Raw genomic sequence first — 27,072 nt, forward strand, 5'->3', positions numbered from 1 at the left:
CCCGGCACCTCTTACTTGCTAGGCTCAGACGTACTAGACCAACTAACGGGTTGCTGAGAAGAGTGAATGTAATTTCGAACAGTTTATAATGTACGGTTGAAAAGCAAAGTGAACTATTGATTGGACCAGTAACATGGTTGTGTCTTTTCAGTTTCATTTTCTAATTACCAAAATGTTTGTCGGTTTTTTTAAATTTTATCTAAGTTTTATTCTGCAATTGAATTTTTCGCAACTAATCAAACATAATTACCGAGCGATCTCGGCCAAATCTATAAAAAGGAACGTTTATATTGATACCTGACACTATAAATCGTTTTGGCAGTCTTCCGCCAGCAAATAGTTTTTACTTAACAAATCCAAGCATTGGCTAACCACATCAAAATTAACTTATTTGATATACAGCAGTCTACGGATCAAGTGTACATCGATGTACGGATAAAACTCCCAAAAACACGATAAGACCAATGGTTTACTCATCCGTAAATTGTACATTTAAAACGTACTTTCTACGAGCTACTCGTTTAAATTGGGCGATTGGGCCCATAGGAACACCATGCCGTTTGTATCATGTGGAATTTGAAGAAGACGGTTAGGACAAAGCCGATGATTATAGATGACAAATCCACAATAAAGACAAGCCGTCAGAACAGTCGGAGCGTTTGCTGCGACTGAGGCCCATACGACCCGTAAACCTATTGTGAACGTGACCCTAGTGCGTCGGTAACCCTAATTCGTCCATGTCCCTAATCCTTCCGTAGCCATTATACGTCCGTAAACCTAATACAGCTATAACCCTTATGCGCCCGTTACCGTAATGCTTCCGCAATCCTATTGCATACTTGGCATTATTGTCCACTTAGCCCAAGTGCACCACGTGCAATCTTCTTCATCTTTAAAATTGCACATAGCGCAATTACGACAGCCCGTAATCTCAAATAAAACAAAAATTTACGGCGGAATTTTAAGAACCCAAATTTTGTCCATATGCGTGATATACAGTATGCTCGAGACACACCACACACATAACCAATTACTTCTCTGTTAACAGAACCTGTCTAAGTACCATTTTTCTCAAGATATATTACTTTTACTAAAATCTAATATGACCGCCAGCAGCCATTTTGTTAGGAGACCGGAAATAGTACTGAGGCTTCACATTTCTCTATTACCTTTCAAACCAAAAAAAAACATGAAATTCGGTCAAAGTGTACTCGAGATATTGGCAAACACCACCTTCACTGTACGGCCGAGTAGCTGGATGTGGGATCACTCCAAGAGATCTAGCTCACGCTCTGGTGAACCAAATTTCATAAACTTTTTTTTTCAGTGATTGGTCAATTTCAAATTTGACCGACTAACAAGCCAAAACTGCTTCGCGCTCTGGCTCACATCAAGGGCTCTAACTCACGAGTCGGTCATCCAATTTCCATAAACGTTTTTTTTTGTCGATCGGCATTGTAAAAACCTTTCATTTGACGGATCACTTACAAGTGTAGCGTTTTAATTGCCCTAGAGGGGCGACCATAATATGCCCATTTTCATATGTGGTCTCACCATTGTCATTACCAAGGTTGCGACGCTAACGCTAACGCTAATTTCGAAAAATGTTAGCGTCGCTAAACATATTTGCTAAACGAAAAAAAGGTAGGGCGCTAGCAGCGGCCGCTAATATCGATCGCTAATCTTTCGCTAAAATATCTTGGGAATAAAACGATTTAATAATTTTTACATGCTACATGCGTCGAAAACCGAAAACTTTTCATGTTTCAATCACTAGTTTCGACGCTCTCAGCATGTAAAATCCATTAAATATCTCGGGATAAAAATGAAAAGTCTCGGCTTCACCTCGGATCAACAAAATTCACACCGAACCTCTACTTTTCATCTTTTTATTCCTAGTCATGTAAAATACTAATAAATTTTTTTAACATCATGACGAAATCTAAAACAAGGCATCAGAACAGTCGGAGCGTTTGCTGCGACTTAGCCCCGTACAACCCGTAATCCTATTTCGTCCGCAACCATAATACGTCCGTAGCCCTAATAAGCCCGGAACCCTAATACGTCTACAACCCTCTAATGCGTCTGTTACCAAAATGCAAGTCAAGTTGGGCATTGTCAAATTTACTGAAACTGTTCATTTTTTAAATTGCGCATAGCGCAATTACGAAAGCCCGTACGAAGTACCCTTCAAATAAAACCAACAATTTACGACATTATTTTAGAAACCCAAAATTTTTTGCCAACTTTCCATTGGGTATTCAATTACCTCTCAAATGAAACAAAAACTAGCAAAATCGGATGAGATTTACTCGATTTATGTGTAAAAAACACTTAGGGCCGAGTAGCGGCCTTAGTCCAAGGGCCCAAATTTGAAACTTTTTTCGCCATCATTCTATTCGGCATTCAATTATCTCTCAAATGAAACAAAAACTAGTAAAATCGGATGAGATTTACTCGATTTATGTGCAAAAAACACTTAGGGCCGAGTAGCGGCCTTAGTCCAAGGGCCCAAATTTGAAACTTTTTTCGCCATCATTCTATTCGGCATACTCGGCTAAGTCGCAGCAAACGCTCCGACTGTTCTGATGCCTTGTTTTTATTGCGGATTCGTCATCTATGAACATAACCAAATGCTTTGCTTTTACTGTCTGCTTCCAATTCGACGTGTTACAAACGGCATATTAATCTTATAAGCCCCCAGTACTTCGTACGGGGCTAAAAATTTTAATATTGTTTTTGATGAACTTTGAAGCAACTCGTTTTGGAAACGGTTATTTTGACTCGTGTAATTGCATACCTCGCCTTCGGCTCGGATATGCAAACTCTACCCTTGTCAAAATAACCGTTTCCAAAGCGTGTTGCTTAAAACCACACGAGTGAGTTCGGCTTGTATCACAAAATTGATCCATCATGTAATGAACTACCTCCGCAGCATCCAATGTAATCTACCATTATAAATATTCTATTCGTAGACAACCATTCATTTCTATCTTTATTGAATTCAAGTAATTATAATAATAATGCAACCGATTTTCCGTTCATCGGTGTGTTCGATGAAAAAGAGTTGCGCGAAAAAAGAATTGCACGACCAAAGAAATAGTTGCAAATTCAGTGCGGTCCTCGATAAAACGCTATTTCGTTGAGACATATCCTCCGTAGCCCAAAAGTTTCAAAACATTAAATTGACAGAAAAACCAAGCAACCGTTACCAACCATGTAGAATGTTCTAGAGATAAGTACATTATACTCGAAAAGGATGTTATATTCAAAAGTACCAAAACAGCCACGAATAGTATATTATATAACCATTCTCGTTTCGCTTTAAGTTTTCCATGTCACTTCCACAACTTGAAAGTTGTGTCGTATTAATTGCATACAATTTGAAATTTTCTAATTAAAACCATCCACATCCAACGAACAATGCACCATTTGTCGTATGATCATCAAACTTTCCAGATGGTTTCCTCCACATTCACAAAATGAAAGCTTAGACTTTTAACTAGAACACGAGAAAATAACAAACTTTCGAAAAGTATAATGATGACAGCTTTCGGTTAAAAGCAAAATTTATCTCTCTCAACCCAACTAAACAATCGGAAGCCGGCCTATTCAACGAAAATTGTGTACGGCACAATACTGGTATTGTTTCTACTGTAAATGCACCAAGCAACGATTTGGTATAGCGTCGAGAATATGATGCTCGCGCGGCAGCATAGCGGGCGTGTCGCAAATTACAAGAGAAATTTGAAGACAAAAATTCTTGTATTACAGATTCGGCTAGAGGACCTTTTGAAACGTGAAGAAAAAAAAGTTTTTTCTCAAAATTCCTCAATATCATTCCCTGATTTGGTCCACCTCGATAATTTCACTCGTATGTGTTCCAGAACTTTGGTCGGCCAGCAGCGATTCAGTGGACTTCAGTGAGGATAACACATTTTTCAAAGGGTGTGGGTTTCTCAGGAACCGTTCCTAGCAAATCATCCTGAGAATAGGATTAGAAAAGACCAAAATCGTTGGTTTTTGCAGGAACTACATTCCTGAGGTCAAATGAGGATGAAACTCACAAGAAGCTTTCCTCCCCGACCGCTTCCAACTTCAGAATTCTATGCTTTTACTGATTGATTTCTTCAGTCAAATCAAGAGCATTTTATTAACAGAATTAAACAGGGACTTGCGTCTCGTTTTACTCTTTTAAGGTTTTTTGACGGAACAACAAGCGAATAAGAACTTTCTGAATTGCAAACTTTTTTATTGTCTTTTCCTCCCTCAGTAGACAGAAAAGTTTTTTACGTCATCAGAAAGTGTATAGTTTTGTGTGTATAATTTGCCACAATTGTTTCGGTTAAGACATTACAATTATTGAAGATGACATAGTGTTGAGTTTGTAGTTGTTTTAGTTATTATGTATGTCAACGTGGTTTGGTTAAATGGTTTTACTTTGCTGACGTCATTTTCGTACAAAATAGGATGTAGTGGTTTTTGAAAGTTTTTCTTTCCTTTCAAAATGCCTGATAACAGGTACATCTTTCAATGATTTTGTTGGAAATGACATGAGAACGGGGTGGTCAAACTTTACGATGAAAGTAGTAGATTATAATAGATGCTGCGTAAGTAACTCATTACATGAGGATAGCTTTCTTTTTGACAGGTGTAGAGATTTTATATCACAACCGACTGCGAGAAAACAGAACGTACTTGTGATTAGCGACATGGTTTCTGCCACTGTTTCGATCTGAGAGACAGTGCTGTGTGCATAACTCCTCAATAGTTTTAAAGAATTTTTTTTGCCAACATCTCATCAGGCCACCATGGCGACAGTGGCAAGGAAACAACTAACCACATAATAAAAGATTAACGAGCTTACCTACCCGTAGCTGTTAAGCCTCATCTTCTCTAAGAGGAATAGATTGAGGGACACTCAATCAGCGCGTCAATTGACGATCTTTATATACCAGTGTTCATCCACCAGCAAAGCCAAAGGTGGAGTAAGGACCCGCCATAATCCTTACTGCAATACTCCCTGGAGCATTTTGGTTATCCACCACAGGAGTCGCTACTGTTCGAGATAGAGAACAAACTGGCCTTAGCCGTTCAGCCAGTAGTACTCATTTTGGATGAACGAACTTATAGAGTCGGAACCCGTTAAGATCACTGCTCCAGGCCAATAGAGTTTTAGAGACGGAGCTACAGGCCACAAGTGGCTAGTCATACCCTGTTGCTAGTATAAGTCTAGCGAATCATAAGCGAAATGAAAATAAACTTTTATTCGACTTCATCGCTAGCAATGCAGTCACATACGGGACAAGTGGTGAATCTACCACAAAGCTGGAACATACCAAAAAAACACATTGTACGAATGTTGTGCAAGAACTTGTGATATCAGCATCCCATGTATTCTGGCAGGCGTCCCACTTGTTCGAAATGTCCGAAATTTTAAACATTTGTCCGAAATTGTCCGAAATGTCCGAAATTTTCTTCAAGATTTGACCGATAATATATATCGTAAAAATCGCCTGCGGCGCTGTCTATATAAGTTATTCAACATAATTTTCGTCAACTAATTCATTGACCCGGAGTAATTTTCTGTTTTTTCTTTGACTAAAGATAATTTAAGAAAAAAAAATGTTGCCTGCGGCGCATCAATGTTGATTTTTCATTCAAAAACAAGAATGAACCAGTTTTGCTTACTTTCATCTCTTGATCTGAACCACACCCACTTCAATCTGGTTTGAATTCCAAGTTTCAGAAAAGCCAAAGCTCAGAACAGACAGTTGAACATGGCTTGCCTTGAATCTAGCTGAAGAAATTTTTATAAAAAAGACTAGGCTCGTTTGGAACCTATTCGTTCAATGACACATGTAAGGTCTTGTAATGTGCTACGAAATAAGTTCGAAATGTTGCAAAAAAGTGTCCAAAAACTGAATAAAACTGCCCGAAATTTTTTATAAAAATTGTCCGAAATGTCCGAAATTCGGACAAGACAAAATTTAATGGGATGCCTGTATTCTGGTCAATTGCCAGCAAAATGATAAAGTCACACAGGAATTCACGTTAAATGAACCGAAATTATTCTTCATATAATGGATCATTTTCGCTGCGGGTAAACTGCTATTCAATGGTCAACTTTCGCATGGGGCAGGCAATAAAAAAGTTTACTTGAAAATTTCGTTTTCGCAGGGCTTCGCAAGTGATAAATATTATACACTTATGAAGCGGTTGTCGAGGCTTCCCGAGACTCCGGCTTCATAGGCGCATACTCTATTTTATCGCATAAGCGAAAACGAAACAAAAAAATATTTCTAAGCAACCAACATTGCACATTCGCAACGAACATTATGCGTTCGCAACCGTCATTTAGCCTTAGCAACCACAACGCGTATGCGATAAAGTTACTTTACGTAATTGTTTGTAGATTGTTATTTTGCCACGAGGTATTATAGCCCTTGCCTTCGGCTCGGGCTACAAAACCTCCCTCTCGGCAAAATGAAAATCTCCCAACAAGGACGTGATGTACTATTTTAACACGGTTGACTGTGGGGTGTGTTGACATAACAAAAAAGAAACTCAAATTTTGCACAGGTCTTCCGACATAGTCGCTTCTAGTCCCTTTTCCTACTTTAAGGAGATTTTAATTGAGTAACGACCGACAGAATAATTAAGATCTATTCCGATTACTTTGCAGAGAGACCATAGAAGACGATCGAACCGCCAAAACCAACCGGACACCCGCTAAGTAATATGGTGCAAGTGATGAACTCCCGGTGTTGACATAAAAATTCTCCAAAATGGAGAAACACAGTGGACATTATCGATTCGGTTTAATGCCGCGGCCTATACGACTACGCCAATTATTATTATGTACAATAGGAATGCTCGGTGTATTCGACCATATACTGGTCGAATGCCGGCATCGTGAATTAGAGAATGCTCAAATTCAATTAAGTCAAAAACACAATTCACAATCATCGTCGGTGCCAAATGATGATGGTATGTTGCGAAACCGTTCAATTACTTTCAGATTCCATTGATGTTTTCAATTTATTATAAAGATGCCTTTTTTACCCCATATCTTGGTCATGGTGAAGCCGTCAGAGTATTAGATGCAGAGCTGGGCACATTGGAAATGGAACAATTTAGGGATACCAAAGCGTCGACACGCCGGAGAGGCGTCAGTAGAAGAGAATCATCGTCGCATGGTAACAGAGAGCTAAAAAATTTTTTCAGTGCAAATGAACTGGACTTGATTGAAATATTGTTCGCAGATCCGGACGACGACGATCCGATGATAATCACAACGGATAAAGGTAAAATTCGGGGCACGGTGCTGACATCGGGCAGCGGACGAAAGGTCGATGCATGGCTTGGCATACCATATGCGCAACCACCGATCGGTGCATTACGTTATCGACTTCCACGGCCTGTCGAACGATGGGCTGGCGTTCGAAATGCAACAACACCCTCGAATTCCTGTGTTCAAATTGTGGATGTTGTGTTTGGCGATTTTCCGGGCGCCACAATGTGGAATCCCAATACGCCACTATCCGAAGATTGTCTCTACATAAATGTGGTGGTTCCTAGGCCTAGACCGAAAAATGCGCCTGTTATGTTGTACGTATCCACATGGATTCATATTTCAAATATTTCTTTTCCATTAAATCCACTCATTCTGCACGTAGGTGGATATTTGGAGGTGGATTTTATTCGGGAACTGCAACGCTAGATGTGTACGATCACAAGTAGGTGCACTCATTCGGTTCGTATAACTTTGCACGTGAACTAAAACCGTTTTATATTCACACAGAACACTTGCTGCTGAAGAGAATGTCATTGTCGTGTCAATGCAATACAGAGTGGCGAGTCTTGGTTTCCTTTACCTGGGAACCCCAGATGCACCAGGAAATGCTGGTCTCTTTGATCAAAATTTAGCACTTAGGTGAGATGCCAATAATGTGTTTAACGGAAGTCATAAAATTTAATGATCTGTCTCATAAGCGCGCGCGTGAATTCCATTAACTTTTACTTTTTGTAAAATATGTCTCTTATTCTGCTGTCTGTTGATTAGGCTGCGACGGTCTGTTGTCAGTGCCTTTGTGTCTACTCCCACATCATCATGCAAATGAAGCAAATATTTCAGGTGCTTCTCTGAACATCTCAAAGAGTAATCTGTATGACTTCCTAGCATTCCGCGTGTCAGGAGATGAAATCTCCATCATCTACAAATGATTGGAAGGTGAAGCTTGCTTTTAGAGGCAAAAAGTTCAAATGGGATCATCTTCGCTGAATATTTGTGGGTCATACCACTGCAATAACATATCACTTGGTAATAACTGATATGACGGATTCTTTTGAAAAACAGCCCACCGAAATCGGAACCATTAGTGGACCATAGAAGCCAAAACTACTTTCAAAACGAGCCATTAGAACAGTCCGAGCGTTTGCTGCGACTGAGCCCCGTTCCCGTACGAACCCGTTCGTCTGTCGGCTTACGGTAAAAGTAGGGTGACAGACACACTAGGGCCACGTACGCAGTAGATTTACGGATTTTTTAGGTCTTTTTTCTTCTAGAAAAAATACCCTATTATGGCCGCTTTGTCGGTCGGTCTGTCTGTTCCACAAATTTGGTAGTTTTGGTAGCTCTCAGTCGGTAGTTACTATTTTTGGTATTTGGTAGTTTTGGAAGTTGGTAGTTTTGGTAGCTGAATTGATATTCCAAATTGCAAAGCCACTATGAGCAAATCAACACCAGGCAAAAAATAATTGTTTGTTATCTGATAACCGATAGCTCACAGTTAACATTGCAATTCGAAAGTTTGGTAGTTGGTAGCTGACTACCAAGAATATTATTGACTAACAAACGTAATTTTCGACAGAGATGTTTACTGTTGAAGAAGTAAGCACCGACTGACGAAATGATTCTCCTTGCTCGCCTTTTTATAGACAGAAAATCTGGCAGTCGGTAGCTTTGGTAGTTATGGTAGTTTTGGTAGCTGGATTTATATTCCAAATTGCAAAGCCACTATGAGCAAATCAACACCAAGCAAATAATAATTGTTTGTTATCTGATAACCGATAGCTCTCAGTTAACATTGCGATTCGAAAATTTGGTAGTTTGTAGCTAACTACCAAGGCTATAATTGACTACCAAGCGTAATTTTTGGAGAAGAGATGTTTGCTATTCGAGAACTACACGACGACTGACAAAATTATTCTACATGCTCGCCTATTTAAAGCTTAATTTTTGGTAATTGACTACCAAACTGGTAGTTGACGACCATGCTGATAGAGATGTGGAAGAGATGTTTACTGTTTGAGAGCTGCACACCGACTGATGAAATTATTTAGGTGGAGATGTTTATTGTTCAACATCTGGATATCGACTAATGAAACTATTCTTCCTGCTTGCCTCCAGAAAAAATCGAGAAAAAGAAAAAAGACCTCACCAGGCTTAAGCCGGTCTATTCTTGTTTTAAAGTGGTTTTGGTTTCTAGGGTCAAATACCTTTCCCACATATAAAAACGTCCACTGGAAAATGCGTCCGATTTCGGTCGGATGTTTTTCATTCTATAACTCTCCCACTGGTTCATATTGAATGATTCTTCAGCCCATTTCTCATCGATTCCAAAGTTTCCACAGTATCCTATTATTCAGCGCCCTTCCACGCAACGAACAAGGGAAGGGGTTGAAGAGTTCTGCTTCGTGGCACGAAGATACAGGTTACAAATCCTAAAATGCCTTTCTTATTAATCCGACCGTTGAGCCATAAAATCAATTCGAAGGTTTCGTAAAGGTTCACAAAGCTGATCTGCGAGCGGTTGATTAAGAAAATTCAGCAGAAAGATATAATTCCAAAAATATTGAACATTTAGATGGGTACGAGACAACATACATAAATTTGGTGGCGATCCTAACCGAGTCACTTTGTTCGGTGAAAGTGCCGGCGCCGTATCGGTGTCGATGCACTTACTTTCATCCCTATCACGAGATCTTTTTCAACGAGCCATATTAGAGAGTGGCTCACCAACAGCTCCCTGGGCTTTAATATCCAGAGAAGAGGCTATTTTAAGGTAAGACGACAAACGACAATTCAATGTTTTGCCAGAATTTTTTTTTATTTTAAAAACATCGATAGAGCTCTACGTTTAGCAGAAGCTGTCGATTGTCCACATGATCGTCACAAGCTAACCGATACCGTTGAATGTCTACGCACAAAGGACGCTAAAGAGTTGGTTGATAACGAATGGGGAACTTTAGGTAAATTTATCGTCACTTTTTGGTGCAACCACATAAAAACTCGGCTGTGCCAATTATTATAGGAATCTGTGAGTTTCCCTTCGTACCGGTTGTGGATGGGGCATTTTTGGATGAAACACCACAGAAAAGTCTTGCCCACGGCCGCTTCAAAAAGACCGAAATCTTAACTGGCAGCAACACCGAAGAGGGTTACTATTTTATCATTTATTATCTAACGGAACTGTTACGCAAAGAGGAGGGTGTGACGGTGTCTCGTGAAGAATTTTACCAGGCTGTGAAAGAACTTAATCCGTATGTGAATAATCCAGCTAGACAGGCTATTATCTTCGAATACACCGATTGGATCGAGCCAGATAACGTACACAGCAATCGAGATGCACTCGATAAAATGGTGGGTGACCTGCATTTCACATGCAATGTTAACGAATTTGCTAATAGGTAAGCATCGATATATGTAAATGTATACATTTAACGTGCGAACGGGCACAACAGACCATACAGAGCTGTACCAGCAGCGTTCATAATTTTCGGATATAATTAATGATATTCGCTAAATCCGTTTGTGTTCCAGATATGCCAAAGAAGGACTTAACGTTTACATGTATTTGTATACACATCGAACGAAAAGTAATCCCTGGCCTCGATGGACTGGCGTTATGCATGGCGATGAAATTAATTACATTTTCGGTGAGCCATTAAATCCCAATCACAGTTACACTGAGGAGGAAAAGGACTTTAGTCGCAAAATTATGAGATACTGGAGTAATTTTGCTAAGTACGGGTGAGTGTTGTTTCGCTTTGCAATATGTTGCATCGCAGGGATTTAGGTGTGATAAACGAAATTTATTAATAATTTTTCTCCATGTCGGTGCTGTATTATCCAGAGATCCGAATGGTGCGACACCAGATGTTCAAGTATGGCCTAAACATACTGCAACTGGAAAACATTACTTGGAGTTGGGTATAAATACGACTCATGTGGGACGAGGACCACGGCTTAGACAATGTGCATTTTGGAAAGAATATTTACCGCAATTGATACAAGCGACATGTAAGTTTAGCATTTTATGTTTTTTCCATTTGATTTTGTCTTCTTCGAAATGTCTTCGTCTGTTGGTCGCTAAATTTATCGTGCACAACCATTCCTCACGAACATATTTGGCAAAATTACCCTCGTGAAGGATTTGAACAGTTTCAATTTGAACTGTTTTTTGATATCTTTGCGATATCGAAATGAGGACGGTTATTAGACACAGGTTTCCAGAGTAAAGAAAAGAGAACTTTTCTCCCAAAAAGAGAAAAACTACAACAACAAACCTTCCCACATAGGCCACTGTTTCAAAACCCTTAAAGACTGCAGCGCAATGTAAATATTACCGACAACAAGATCGTCTCAGCAGGCAGTGGCAAAAATGTTCTCAGTGCAAGGCTTGATTTCCACCTACAAAAAAACCACTCCGCTTTGCCTCCGTTTAGCTAAACCACGTCTATTTTCTATTGTTTTAAGTGTAAACGGAGAGAAAACTGAGTGCTTTTTTCGTAAGAGGAAATCAAGACCTAAGGAGACTAGTATTAACTTCATGCATGTGCATGTTAAGGGATTATTCAAAAGTGACATCCGCTTTTTTCAGTGCTGCCAGCAGATTTAAATCACAAATAACTAACTGAATATGCGTTCAGGAGAGGCTGATGTGTGGTCTACCTTCGAATAAGGCGAGTAGAACACATATTTGGCTCACGAAAATGCATTTTTTAGAGACATTAATGATTCAAATCTGCTGGCAGCACTGAAAAAAAAGGATATCTTTTATGAATGATTTCTAAGCGAATCATGACAAAAATGTTACAAATTTTTCAATGGAAAATTTTCATACAAAATTCAATTTACGTTTTCTTATGATTCGCTTATAGTGGATGGAATTTGTTTATGTATTGTTCGTTGACAAGTGGATCGCCACCTTTTTTTAGGGGGTTTTGATTTTTGTTTCTTACATGTTGCCACACATTGTTGACAAATTCAAGATTTTTTATTTACGAAGGTTACGCTGATTGCTTAGTGAAAAAGGAACTCACCTAGCACAAATTAAACGACCTTAGACATATTTGACATTGCAATGTGAGCAACATAGCGAAAATTAATTTCAAAACCCCCCGAAACCCCGTGCTTCAACCTACATAAAAAACACGAACCGAACGAGCCAATCTCAATTTATAATAGCAATGGCCCCTTCGAGTAGCCAACATTTAGGCGGAAAAGTATTCGTTTTTTGATGATTTCTCTGAACCAAAATCTATTTTTGAAAAAGTAGAACCGTAAAACAGCTTAATTGGAATATATTGGTTCCTCACGGAAACAACATAAACCATGCGCACCTGCTAAAAGTCACGTACGCCATTTATGGGCTCCGGGGGAAGTGTGGTTGAAGATGAAACTTAAAAGAATTGACGGAATAGTAAAACCATGGAAGTACGCAAAAATGTGTTTCTTTTAAAGGAAGAATTGGTTGATGAGTCATAACTTCTCCCATTTGGACAAACCTTTACAGATTGTGTAAATTTATTTCATCCGCTCAGGTTTCTAAGTGGCATTAGGTATGACTCACAAACCAATTTTTCCTTTGAAAGTAACACATTTTTGAGTGTTTTAATGGTTTTCCTTTTTCAAAAAAAAGATTTTGGTTCACAGAAATCATCAAAAAACGAATATTTTTCCGACTAAATGTGGGCTACACAACTGGTCCATTGCTCTTAAGAGGCATCGATGCTTTGCTGAAAAGCATACATTTGGGATTTCTTTTTGATGCATAGGCATGAAGCTGTGAGTCTCCTTACACTGAGACCATTTTTGTCACTGCCAATATTTCAATGCAAATACATGTTTTTGTTGTCGTTCACATTGCAGTCTTTCTCAGAACTTCTTCACTTGGTGATTTTTGCACTATGTGTATTTGACTAGGCAACTAAAGATTATGTAATGCAAGCCCACATTACCGCTGAGTGTATAATGCATCTGGGATGTGTGTGAAGAATACCCAGCCCGATTTAATGCACCATCAGTGAATTTTTGGTTTATTGAATATTGGCAGTATTGCACTCAATGGCGTAATGGTTTTACTGGAATGTGGACTGAACGTAAACATCGGGTGGTGATGTCGTTTAATTCTGCATGACGCGGGATTGGCTTTTTAAACATAAATCATAAATATTTTGGATAATAGTTCCTACTGTCATGTAATATTATGTATAACTTACTGACCAAAGTGTCCTTGACTCAGCAGCACCAGTTGCAGTGGCTGCACTGGCTTCGTGGGAGACGTGGCCACTCTTAAAAATTTCATTCAAAAATGTTAAAAAAGTGGTTTCAGATGAATTGCATACCGGGACATGCCTAGTGTACTGGTAGTGCTCGACCTCCCCTACCACCTCATACCACAAGCTAAACATAATCATTTGTCTCTCAGGAAATATAAGTCAAAAACCAAAAATGTCAAATTTTCGAAAGGCAATCTTGGCAGTGGCACCTTTTGGACCATCGGTTTCTTCAGAAGCTTTGTAGAGTTTTCAATTCTACATTCCACTAGAACATTGTTTTCAAAAATACTCTCAACTTTCCGAGTTATGACATTGGAAACTTAAAGTCGTCCGGGGGACTTCTTCCCGGGCTCCCTCGGATCCATTAACCACATGCCTGGACAGAGTTTTCGATGATCTACGTTTTCCTTAAAATTTGACCTTAAAATTTATAAAATTCGATACGCCCTACTAAACGTAGTCCCATAGATATTAGTAGAACGTTGTTGTTTAGAAATGTGTCGACTAAAAATTCTTTTTTTTAGCGCAAACATCAGCTAATCCTACAAGCGAACCATGTGCAAATAGTGGCGCTTTATATGAACACAGTCTCCTATTTCTAATAATAAGTTTTTTCATTTGCATATTACGTTTCGAAAATGTAATTCAATTTTAAAGCGAATTTAAATAAATTATTTTTGGTTCATTTGATTTTAATTTTTAACAGAAAAATATATTTAGTGAAAAAAAAAGAAAATTTGATATAGAGAGGGGCGTTTCAACTATACATTGGCTATGCTTTATTAAAGTAAACACAAAAAGAAAAATTAAAATTAAGAATAAAACAATTTAACCAATTCCTTTTCAATATAAATAGACAATTTTTTCGAGGAATTGTTTGCCAAATAAAAGAGAAGAAAAATATTAAGTGAAAACTTAAGTTAAATGAATCGGAATATTCTGAATTAAAAAACGAAAACTTAAATTAAAGAAGAAGAAAATGAAAAGTACATGTCATTGTACCCCCCACCATTTAGTGCTGTCTAAGGGTAACAATCTCGAGCTGAAAGAAACATTTTTTTGAAAGTCTAAAGGATAGCTCAAACGAAGCATTGAAAACGTGTTTTGGTCCTAGTTTTCATTGACAGATGGAGCAATCGCAATTTTTGATAGGGAAATTTCTAACAGTTTATCTAACAGTTGCGACAATTTCGTCATGAAAACAAGGACCAAAACACGTGTTCAATGCGTCGTTTGTTTTCAGCCTAAAATATGTCGTTTAAGCAGTTACTCCAAAACGGATTCAAAACATTTTTCGAATTAGGCCCATAACTTATTGTTCATTTGTCCATGAGTTTTGTGCTGTCAACATGTGCTGAGATTTTCCTTCAAACACGTGGTTTTGGGAGCTTTGACACCAAAAATTAAAGTCATGTTACCGTTAAGGGTAGTCTACGGTAAAATGCTAATTTAGTGCTGGAAAATGAGACAAGTCTCGATTTTAGCGGTGTCATATTGTACAAGTCAATATTTCCACAAAATATATCAATATTTCATGTGACAGCATCACAGCTTCTTGCGACCGATTTCATTTGCCAACACGGAATACGCTTAGTCTAGTTACACATTAGCGACTCGAAAGAGACCTAATTAAAAATTGTCTTGTGTTCTAATGTCAAGTTTGACAGTTAACAATAGGAAAATTTGAATTAGGTCTCTTTCGCGTCGATAAGTGTAGCTACAGTTTCTATCAAAAACACTTGATGTGCTGCCAAAACTCCTAAAACGACAAAGGAAAAACAATATTCCAGATCATACGGCAACTCAAGCCTCGTGGTTGCATTCATTCGACGACAGTACATGTCATGTACTACATGAGTATTGAATTATAGGCCTAACTCGAAAAATATGTTACGAATCAGTTTCGTTCTAAAACTAAAATTCAAAAGGCATATTCCATTCTTTCGAATACATTTTTCGAGAATGTTACCCATAGACAGCACAAAATCGTCTGGTGCATCGTCAAGTAACCTGAAAAAAAATAATGAAAAAGTAAAACGAAAAATTTGTGCACAAACCTTGATTATAGACCAAAGAAAAAAAAAATAATTTTAAAAAATTTATGAAAAAAAATGTTCACCCAAGTGCAAAATGACCAACAAATCAATTTTAAAAAGGGTCATTTGCGTTGTCGTTTATTTAGGTCAGACAATAGTGAGAAAAAAATGATAAAAAAAATTTAAAAAAATATTTTATTGACTGAATGCGACTAAATTGTTCATTAAAACACATATCATTTAAGCTTAGTATATATGACCATTTTACGAATAATAAAACAATTAAAAAAAAAGAAATGAAAATGAAAAAACGTACTAAATAAAAATATAAAATTTAACTCTCAACAATAAGAAGAACTACAATATAAATATAATTTTGACGGAATCAAACGGAAACTAAATTGAAAAGTTTTTAAAATGTGTAAAAACCGAAAGATTAAGAACAAACGGAATAAATAAATAAAATTTAAAAATCATTTTATATGAATATTTAAAATAATAATAAAAAAATTAAAAATTAAAAAGAAAATCAAATAAGACACAATTACGAAACCAAAAATTTAAGATAAAATAGATCAAGAGCCCATGTCACATTGTACGTAAAACGAACAACTGTCTGTTCCGGTATTTTATCGTTTGATCACTGTCCTAGTGCTCTCAATCAGTTCACTTCGTACACAGATAGAAGTATGGACCTAGATCATAATCTTTCACGGATTAACAGTACGCGACCGATTTTTTGGAATTAATTTTGCGATACCTCAGTTCAAAATCTTAAACATTTTCCGATTTCGGAGTTTTATGCCATGATATGGAGTTTCCTTCGAACCGTCGTTTCCATTGCGTTATCAACATTAACAAAAATTGTGAAATTTAAAAAAATTCTGGAAATTCTGCGAATTTGGGAAAATTTGTGAAATTTAAGAAATTTGGATAATTTTGGGAAATTTTGCGTGATTTGGGAAATTATACAAAATTTGGAAAAATTTAAAAAATTTGTGAAATTTTAGAAAATTTGGGAAATTTGGGAATTAATTTTGCGATACCTCAGTTCAAAATCTTAAACATTTTCCGATTTCGGAGTTTTATGCCGTGATATGGAGTTTCCTTCGAACCGTCGTTTCCATTGCGTTATCAACATTAACAAAAATTGTGAAATTTAAAAAAATTCTGGAAATTCTGCGAATTTGGGAAAATTTGTGAAATTTAAGAAATTTGGATAATTTTGGGAAATTTTGCGTGATTTGGGAAATTATACAAAATTTGGGAAAATTCTGCAAAATTTGTGAAATTTAAGAAAGTTTGGAAAATTCTGCAAAATTTGTGAAATTTAATAAAATTTTGCAAAATTTTTATCACATAAACTTAAGGATTGATAAATTTGAGAAATTTTGCGATATTTGGGAAATTCTGCGAATTTTGAAAATTTTTGCGAAATTTGAGAGATTTTACGTGATTTGGAAAATTTTACCAAATCTGGGAAATTAAAGTCGAAACATTATAATTTGATCAATCTATTCATTTTTAAATAATTTTAGTTTTTCAAGAAATCATTTCGAAAACATTACAGTATAAAAGCTTACATATGCGCATTAGAGCTCTTTACTCGTGGTATACCTGCGGGTAATCCGTTCAAATGCACGTGTCTAAGATTTTATACTGTAATGTTTTCGAAATGACTTCTTCGAAACTACAATTATTTAAAAATGAATTAAATGAGTAGAATCGATCAAATTATAATGCTTCGATTTGGGAAATTTTGCAAAATTTGGGAAATTATGCAAAATTTGGGAAATTGTGCAAAATTTGGGAAATTATGCAAAATTTGTGTAATTTTGCAAAATTTGGGAAATTTTACAAAATTTTGGTAATTATGCAAAATTGTTGAAATTTTGCAAAATTTGGGAAATTTTACAAAATTTGGCAAATTCGTGTAAAATTTAATAAAATTTTGGGAATTTTTTATCACAAAAACTTACGGAAGTAAATCAAATTTGTATCAAAACAGAGATGGGTCCATCTATAAGTTCCGTCAACATTTTTCGATAATTTTTCCATCCACTCCACCATTTCGTATTCTTTTGTGTCATAACCAGTAGCAGCTTCACAATCTGAGTAGTTGGGGTGTTTGGTTCCCTCTACGAGTCGTACAAAAAGAATGACGCAACCCAATCACAATATGAATCTGTGTACAAATATCAAAGTCTAACTATAGGCGGTTTATAAGTAGCACCAGACACAATCACAAAAGGATTGCCAACCTATAGGCGTTGTTCGGAATGACATTAAGGATGTGGTTCAATCACCAGCCAGTGTGGCTAAATACCAATTTGGGAGGCCTGAATCTAGCAGCGGGTAAATATTGAATTCAAAAGAAGAATGACGAGGCCAAGAAAATGGTGGATAATAAATGTTTGATTTTGAAAAAAAACTTGGTCTGGCTGTCGCTACATGTCCATTCGCCGCCTTTTTTTGTTCCTCTTCCAGAACTGGCGGACTAATGGTCGACAAAGAATAAAATTGATTTAAACAGAAAATTCTGCCGTGTAAGAGAACCAATATTTCTCTCCGTAAGTACGCGTATAAAGAGTGTGGCATATGGTTTCAAATTTGTAGCCTTATCGGTGACTCATCGGCATGTGAGATCTCGGGTCTATAAAACAATATTAAACTTCAAACAAAAATCTATATTCTTCCAAAAAAAACACACCATTCAATTGAACGTTTTTTTGCCAGAGACTCATTTTTGGTTCCTTTTTCGATATTAAAATTTTCTTTTTAAAAAATAAATAAAAACTAAAAACCAACTTTTTACATATAATTGACATTCTAAACTAAAAAAAGACAACTTAAGAAAGCATAGAATATCTAATAAAACCAGACGTACGGATAGGTAACCCAGTAGTATAGGCATCCACTAAAAGCCTCCTTTCAATGGGCGGTTATTAAACCAACAAAAGCTTGGTCCTACATCATCTGATCAAAAACTCTTACCAAGGCTTCGAAAGGCTTTCTTGAGGCATTACGGTTCTGCATTAATTGACGAATAAACGTTCCATTTAATTCCTATTAGTTCAAAGACACCATTCCACATTTGCTCAGCTGCTTAAAGTGTTTATTTTGCAAGATTTTTTCCTAAAGAAAAATTTCAACGAATGTCCTTCGATTACTAAGTAAACTGGGAACATGTTTGCTTGGGTAAGTGTTTAGCCGCCCATTTTTCAAAACTATGCCGTTTTCTCATTTTAAAGTAGCCAATTTGTTTTTTGGAATCAAATTATTAAAAAAAAGAATATCCTAAACTAGAGCTGTGCGGGTCGCCCGAAACCTTCAGATTATTCTGATTTCTATCGAGCTAAAGAATCTGAAAATGAAGAGAATACAGGAGGGTACACAGAAAACTTTGCAACAGTTAGACGATCAGTCTATTGTTTTGACACTAAAGCATACATACGTTTGACATGTTTACTGACAAATATCATCGATTGATGAAAAAATTTCCAAATAATCGATCGAATTATCGAACATGCCCGACATACGTATCGCACTAGATACGCGTTCGAGACCCATTCTCCTTCGCAAACTAACAACTTGTATTGTCGTTACTCAATTAATGTTTTTGGCAGGGACTGGTTTTGGGAAAATATTTTCTTGAATTTTACCACATTTTCCTAGATTTTCCCATAGTTCCGATTATTTCCCAAACAATGTTTTTGTAAAAATGTTGGAAAATTCTAAAAAAAATGTTAAAAAGTTCTGGAAAATGTGTGAAAATTCTGAAAATTCTTCTCATAAATTCTTCATTGAAAAAATTATCTTGTTCAATACACATGACAAATCACAATAAATGAACTATGCGTAAGGGCGTTGATGTCACTATGACAAATACAATCGTAATTGGAAAGATTCTCAGTTTCCTGACAGAAGTGTATTTAACTTTCCTCATTTTATCTTCATTGGACACATATGTTACATAGACGTTACATAGATTGAGAGCAATGTATCATTTGCAAATTTGTAGCCTACATTTAGGCGGGAAAATGTTCGTTTTTTGATGATTTATCTGAACCAAAGTCTTTTTTCGAAAAAGTAAAACCATTAAAGCACGCAACAATCTGTTATTTTTAAAAGAAAAATTGGTTGGTGATTCATAACATAACCCCACTTGGAGAACCCTGTGCAGATTACATAAATTTACGCAGTCTGCACAGGTTTCTCCAAGTGGAATAAGTTATCACACACAAACCCATTTTTCCTTTAAAGGTAACACATTTTTGCGTGCTTTAATGATGATTTTACTTTTTCAAAAAAAGATTTTGGCTCAGAGAAATCGTCAAAAAGCGAACATTTTTCCGCCTAAATGTAGTCTTTTTTCCAAAGCGTACATCGCTCTAAAGTTCCAGCGAAAATATAAAAATAAGTCGTCAGCTTGCACAGTTCTAGTTCAAAACATAATTGGCCACGGGTAAGTTATTATGCGACGAGACGCTCTATACTGTAAAAAAGCCGAAAATAAAAGGAAACTTAATTTCAATTTTCTGAAAACCCTTATAAATATTGAAACAATAAGTAACTAAAATGTAAATTTACGTAAAAAGAAGGAACTCACAAAAAAGATTTAAAAAAATGAAAAGAAAGAAAAAACTTTTTCAATTATAAACCAATGAAAATATAAATATAAAATTGAGTGTTTCACTTCGCTAAATGTGATCCCAGTCTTTGCTGCCTTAATTGTAATATACCCAATAAAAAATATTATTAAAACAAAATACTAAAAAAAAAGATTTAAATTAAAATAAAAAAATTTAATTAAAAAATATACTCATGCATAGTAGATGATGATTGCTGTAGTTGGTATCAAAAATTAGTAAACTAAAACACAAATTTTATTACTATACTAATGATGTATAGTCCAATCGCACCTGGCATTATTGGCGTTGCTGTTACAAGCGATTTATTTTTTATTTTACGTTAGTACGGATCGTTCCTGTATCAATTTTGTAAATTCTGACTCGGAGATCTAAAAAAAACTTTTAAAAAGCTTTCTTTTTTTGTATTTTTAAAATTCTCAATAAATTTTTCGGCGGCTCACCTCGCGAAATTGAGAGCGGAAACATTGTTTTTAAACTACTTGCAATTAGACAATTTCTATTCATAGAATTTCGTGAAAAAAAATCTTTTTCTTGAATTTTCCCAAATTTTCACTCTTTAATTTTCCAAAAAATAATCGTTTGGGAAAATTTGGAAAAATTTAAGAAAAATTCGGGAAAATTTAAGAAAAATTCGGGAAAATTTAGGAAAGTTTGGAAAAATGTTTTCATACAAATAGTTCTTGTCTCATGGTGCAGGTCGATTTTCCCGCAGGAAAACCCACTTATTTGAAAGCCTTCAAAATCAAATATCTCCGAAAATACGTCTTTTTTTAAAAATTTGATAGAACAGAATAAAAAAACGTTTTTTGTTTAGGAACTGACCTAATATTACCTTCCTTGGTAATTAAGTCCAGAAGGGAATCAAGAAAATCACCTCTATCACCTGTAGTTTTCGAGTTCTAGGACACAGAAGATGGTGGACATTAAGTGGAAAACTTCTTTTAGGAACTTATCTCTGTTCTTTTCGAAAACAATAAAAATTAAAGGTCGATGAAAACGGAACTTAATTTTTTTTAAAAATCAAAGAATCTGGTCACGGAAAATAGAGTCCTCTCAATGGAAGGGAGCCAAATTAGGAAGGAAGTATCGGCTGTCCCAGTAACAGGCAAAAACAAATTCCAAAGTACAGCTATGCACCTCTTGAAAAGTCTTGAAGAATTTTCGAAAATCTGTGAAATAACATACTTGGCTTTCCCGGACTCTACAGTTGGCTGTCTTGGAGGGTCCACGCTCGGCCGGTCAGTATGAGAAGTGATCGAATGTAGCTTTCGAATGAAGCCTCATTTTTGATAATTGATTGGAAATGGTCAGAGAAAACAGCATCACAGTTGAAGAATTTTCCGGAACACTTTTTCGGAATAGCCTGATTCCGACCTCATTTCCGTTCCAGTAAAAAAATTTCTTCCATAAAATATGGCCACTGAACTAAGCCATACTATACCCAACACAGAAGACATTTTTTTAAGATGTATTTTCGGAGATATTTTAATGGTTTTCATATAAATGAATTTTCCGGAAGGAAAATGGATTTTCCATTTTCTGGAAAAAAAACCTCAAGCTTTTAGAAACACTGATCAACGGACCTGGCCGATGTCTGGCCTAATGTCTTGACTTTAATTCGATTTGTTAAGTTTGCCCTTAATTCGATTTGTTCAGTTTGAATCTGAGTAGCCGAAAGATTGAACGCAATGCCATTGCAAGGTTAACTTAATATAATAAACTAATAAACGATCCAGTTACATCCAGACTTTTTACCACAATACACACATGCTCAAATAATAAAAACAACAAGAAAAAAAAACGTTTCCTCAACAAAGAAAAACTTAATTTTTAAAATATCAAATTTCTATTAATTAAACAACGAAATACAGAACTTTAAGCAAGACAACAACTCATTTACTCTCAATTCCTCACTCAATTTAACAGCTGTTACTAATTCAAAATATAAAGAAAATATTAAAATTAAAGAAGAAGAAGAAGAAGAAGAAGAGAAAAACGTTCACACATTAACCGCACATTAAGGGAAAATTTATAAGAAAAGAAAATAATTAGAGAGAGAGAAAGAGGAAAAAAAATAGAAAAGGAAAAATTAAAACCACTTTACATATCTCCATTGGTGCAGAAAAAAAAAATGATTAAACTTATTATAACGATAAAGAAAAAACAAAATGATTATTTATGATTGTTCAAAGAAGAAGAAAAATGAAAATAAAAAAAATGCAAAAACTATTATTATTGTAGATTAGTAGCGAAAACAACAACAAAAATATGGAAAACTAAATAAATTTATCTGTACATACATATGGATTAAGAAAAATAAAAAATAAATAAAATTAAAAAAAATTATAAAAAACTAAAAATTAAAAATAAAATAAAAACAAAAAGTGAACTATTCTATATATAGATGATATGCGTGCATTTTTGCACCTAAAATTTTAAATATAAAACAAAACCAACCGCCGATCGCACCGAAATGTGGACAAAATCTATATTATTTCGAGTTTTCTCCTAAATGTTGCAGTAATTCAACTCTTATGCAGACTGAACCACATCTGTAAAAACCGTTTAGAATCTTAATATATTCAATCTGCTACTTCTTTCATTGAAACTCATAAACCTAATATTTGACACAAAATCTATTACTTCATTCATTTCACGTGTCACCATATAAATGACAGATGATTAGGCGTTTCTGAAACGACTCACTTTCCAAGACGAGTCGCAATACTAATTTTCTTCTAAGTAAAATATGAGCCGAAACGACACCCATTAATTTTCATATGGCTCACTCGTTCCGAACAAGCCTTTCAACAAAATAATTCGAGTTCGATTCCCGTGTGATTATATCCCATTGGTAACGTCCTAAAACAATTCACTAAAGCTTCATATTTTGGATAGTTACAATAGGGCATGGTGGACGTACTAGTTTATCCAGAAAACTACAAAAGCGCCATCCGAGTTCTCATAGCTGAACACGGTTGTTTCATGAAGTTTTTTACTGAAAACTACAAAAGCGCCACATTCAGCTAAAGATAATTTGCTGACAAGTGGTGAAAACGTCAACAGTATCCATGCCCTATGTGTTTGGTGACTGGAACGATGTACACACTGAATGACTCCTATGATGAATTTGCATACATTATGTCTAATCTACATTTAGGCGATCTATCAATTAAGCGCCTAACTTTCCTCATAGATTCTTTGTATACTTCGAGGCGTTGTTCAGTTTCAACTTGTTATCGGTGCTAGTAAAGCCTCTATACTTGAATAGAGCACGCACGAGGGCCACTGTCTGGGGTAATTATACTTGCTATTGGTTTTTCTACACAATTATAGTTCATCTATTCGAACACAGATGTCGCATAGATGTCATGATTGTGAATTGAACAAGTGACGTATAAAAACATCGTTCTAGTTGTTTTCTCGAAACCTGCTAAAGCCAATAGAGCGTTTCTTGAGTCCTAATAAGGTCGAGAGCAGTGAGTACTCATTTATGATCAGGAAAAACCCTTTCAAGAATGTTTATGACAGGAATCGAACCCGAGCCTTATAGGGTACGAGTCCATCGCTCTATCGATTCAGCTACCTAGACATAAAAAGGCTGTTAGTGCGAAACCACGAAATAGTTGAAAATGATCACTTACGGCTATAATAATGTCTTCTTCGAAATATTATCTAAACATTGGAAACTTATCTTTTGTGTAAGGGTTGTTTATGACAGACGTCTCCTCGTTTAGAGATGGGCAAGTGCAAGTTTGACATGTGAGTGACAGAAATTATGAGATTTGGCTTATTTTTCGGTGGCATCGACAGTAACTATTATAATAAATGAAAAGAAAAATTGTCTAACTATCTAAAAGTATAAATGAATAATAAACTATTTTTACCATAAATAAACAAATAGATGTTAATTGAATATGAAATTATGAAAGTAAAAAAAGAAAATTTAATAATATTTGAACTAACACACACTGTGAATTTTATTTAGATGAAATGAACTTACTAACACACACACACACACAAACAGCTTTTTTATATAGAAACAGCGAATTTTCGTATATTATATGAAAGAAAGTAATTGAATTATAAATTTAATAAAAATGAGAAGAAATTATTGAAATAAAACAAAAATTAAATTTAAAAAATAATTTTAAAAAAACCAAACAATCTAATTAGATATTAGAGACAAGATAATATTGACGAATTACTTTACTGTTCCCAGATTGTATGTAAAGAAACAGGGCCGAACTGGCTACAAAAAGACGCTCAGGTTAAATGTAGGAGAAGACGCGCTTGAAATGTACAAAAGACGTCAAGAAGCTCTATTGAAAGGCGACAATATAGCAAATTCCATAAAATTACCAAAGGCGCATTTGTGATTGTCCAAGACGCCTCACATGGAAAGTCCGGGCCTGAAAGAAAAGGACGTAAAAAACCTATTGCACGTCATAAATGATACTAAAGTCAGTCGTTCCCAATAAGCGTAGCTCTGCACTCGTCTACAGACATTGACATTTCAAATTAAATTTTGATGTCATGTTTGATCTGTCACAGTTTTCATTAGCCCAATTTCCGCGCTGATAAATTTAATGTCAACAGCCGGACCAACAACTATCCCCGAGCTCATTATAAACTTACACTGTGCACTGGGGTACGTCTATAAGACTTAAATATGATGAGATCCTCAAAGGATCTCATATTTTTCGAAATCTGAAAAACTCTCGGCCCAAACGAATTTCTTTAAGATCTCAAGAAAGATTCTTTGAAAATGTTATAGACTCTGACAGGATTGTGAATTTTCAATTGCTTTTTACAACCTTAACTCTCGGATTTATGTTGTTTTTTTTTTGCCTTGTGTGAGGCCCACAATGTGTCGAAGGTCTTCGTCGTTCCGGACTTTTGAGACAAAGTAAAACAATGAAAGTGACTTGTCAAAATGAACAAATAATACAGTTTTCTGCTCAGTTTTAACGTCACACATAGCATAGCACTACTGCTAGCATTAACCCACATATGTCAAACGTCAAAAATTCTCCAAATGTTGGTACATCACATCATGCGATGATTCTCCACGACGTGATGATGTGACGAATTTTGTTACATGTAAAATTATCAGAAGTGGTGGATCTCAGAAAATGGTGATTACGTCACATTCATAAAGTTTACAGCCCTGGATAGGACTCCTGTCTTAACGAAACAAATACAAAGCCTAGTCTGATATCATCAGCCTTTAAATATTTTCTATGTTAATGCTGTGCGCATTGCTTTGCATGTAGTCTCAAAACGATAGATATTCTTTAAATTCACTCTAGATAGTAGGACCACTATTTCGATCAGTTCGAAAATGTCATTTTCATAGCTAGGACCCGTCGGTTATGAAAAATATTATTCGTACCAAGGACTATAAGTCTTTTTTAGCGTATTCGATGCCAGACCTCGCCTTCGGCTCTGTCTGGAAACCTCTCACACGCTTTAGACCTAGGTACGAAATATACTATTCTCTTATCAGCGACATGGTTTCTGCCACTGTTTCGATGTGAGAGACCGTGCAATGCAATTTCATAATTCCTCAAAAGTTTGAAAGAATTATTTTTGCCAACATCTCATCAGGCCATGACGACAGTGGCAAGGAAACAAGGCTAGTCATATCCTGTTACATGTACAAGTCTAGCGAATCATTAGCAATCATGTGTGAGCTTTCGAAGTTTCGTTCTTCGTTCGTTCTTGCACAACACTCGTGAGTGTTTTGTTGTCATTTCTCTTCAGTCCATGGCGAAAGTGGTACTGGTACAATACTCATAATACCTACTATACCATTTTGTACACGAACAACTCAAGCGAATAAATGAAATTTCCGAACTTGCTAGCTCTTTTAGAGTTAGGACTGATGTTTAAAAAAAAGGCTCGTCGAATTTTAATGCGATAAACAACTGGGAACTAAATTGGACTTTTAGTTGTTACTTTTCTTACACCAAATCCGAAACGCTTTCTTTACAAATCTTAAAATAAAATTTACAAAATATTATCACCACTGACAACACCACAGCTCTATTGAATAATAATTTTTAATTAAAAAAATAAAATAAAATCGGCCTCTCGTCACGGAAATATTTTCTTTTTCCGTGTTTAATAGTCTTTTTCAGCGCAGCATCTTCACACCAATATATTCGCTACTTTTAAATATAACTTAAAAAAATTTATACATAAAATTGATCCCCAATGATAATATTCTATTGATTTAAAACTTAAAATATATTTTTTTACAATTAAAAAGAAATGGAAAATGGAAATCGTTCAAAAATATTTTTAACCTACAAATGGAGGATGGACAAATATATGTATGAGAATGTTGTAATTGTAATTAAAATTTATAGAAATATGTTAATAATATATTGGTCTGCCAATGAAACTTTTTTTCTTTTAATTTTTTTGTTTCGTTTTTTTTTTAAGTGAACATTCAATCGGCCCAATAAATATGTTACCCCATAATACTGTACATTGTAGGGTAAATATATATGTCGCTTCATTTTTTCGCTAAAGTGATTAGTTGGTAAAAAAAAATAGTTTTTAAAGAGAAAGTAATCAGATTTAAAAAATTAAAATAAGAAGAAAAAAAACATAAAAAATTATAATTAGTAGGCCTAAGATTTGCTAATATAAATTTGAGTGAAAACAAAAATTATAAAAAAAAATAATTCGACAAGCATCCAAATTTATTTAAAAAACAACAACAACAACAAACAAAGAAGCTGAAAGATAGAAAAAAAAGCGAATAAAATTTTAAGTATAAAAAGAACAATTAAATAGAAAATTGAAAA

At 35.5% G+C, this 27,072-nt stretch overlaps 1 protein-coding gene and 2 long non-coding RNA genes across 4 annotated transcripts in view; 2 read left to right on the forward strand and 1 right to left on the reverse strand.

Moving 5' to 3' along the window:
• The window catches only part of LOC119075169 (acetylcholinesterase-like), a 56,133-nt gene extending 40,241 nt beyond the window's left edge, over positions 1-15,892 (forward strand). The window contains exons 2-12 of one of the 2 annotated variants that reach the window (XM_037181563.1): positions 6,686-6,990; positions 7,053-7,199; positions 7,266-7,611; positions 7,680-7,739; positions 7,805-7,936; positions 9,870-10,067; positions 10,133-10,254; positions 10,317-10,692; positions 10,826-11,035; positions 11,139-11,305; positions 14,091-15,892. In XM_037181563.1, coding sequence (XP_037037458.1) covers positions 6,789-6,990; positions 7,053-7,199; positions 7,266-7,611; positions 7,680-7,739; positions 7,805-7,936; positions 9,870-10,067; positions 10,133-10,254; positions 10,317-10,692; positions 10,826-11,035; positions 11,139-11,305; positions 14,091-14,221 — 2,091 coding nt within the window. In that variant the 5' untranslated portion in view covers positions 6,686-6,788 and the 3' untranslated portion in view covers positions 14,222-15,892. The remainder of the gene's footprint in view (positions 1-6,685; positions 6,991-7,052; positions 7,200-7,265; positions 7,612-7,679; positions 7,740-7,804; positions 7,937-9,869; positions 10,068-10,132; positions 10,255-10,316; positions 10,693-10,825; positions 11,036-11,138; positions 11,306-14,090) is intronic. The other variant, XM_037181565.1, reaches the window with a different exon arrangement.
• Positions 15,893-18,897: 3,005 nt separating this feature from the next.
• LOC119075179 lies at positions 18,898-24,514 on the reverse strand. The gene is made up of 3 exons (XR_005087325.1): positions 24,504-24,514; positions 21,204-21,209; positions 18,898-18,957 (listed from the first exon to the last, which is right to left on the reverse strand). It is a non-coding gene; the product is annotated as an uncharacterized LOC119075179 (long non-coding RNA).
• On the forward strand, positions 22,770-26,979 carry LOC119075175. Its single transcript, XR_005087320.1, has 2 exons — positions 22,770-25,906; positions 25,951-26,979. It is a non-coding gene; the product is annotated as an uncharacterized LOC119075175 (long non-coding RNA).
• The last annotated feature ends 93 nt before the right edge of the window (positions 26,980-27,072 follow it).

The sequence above is a fragment of the Bradysia coprophila genome, unplaced genomic scaffold (assembly GCF_014529535.1).
Source record: "Bradysia coprophila strain Holo2 unplaced genomic scaffold, BU_Bcop_v1 contig_193, whole genome shotgun sequence".
Classification (NCBI taxonomy): Eukaryota; Metazoa; Arthropoda; class Insecta; order Diptera; family Sciaridae; genus Bradysia; species Bradysia coprophila.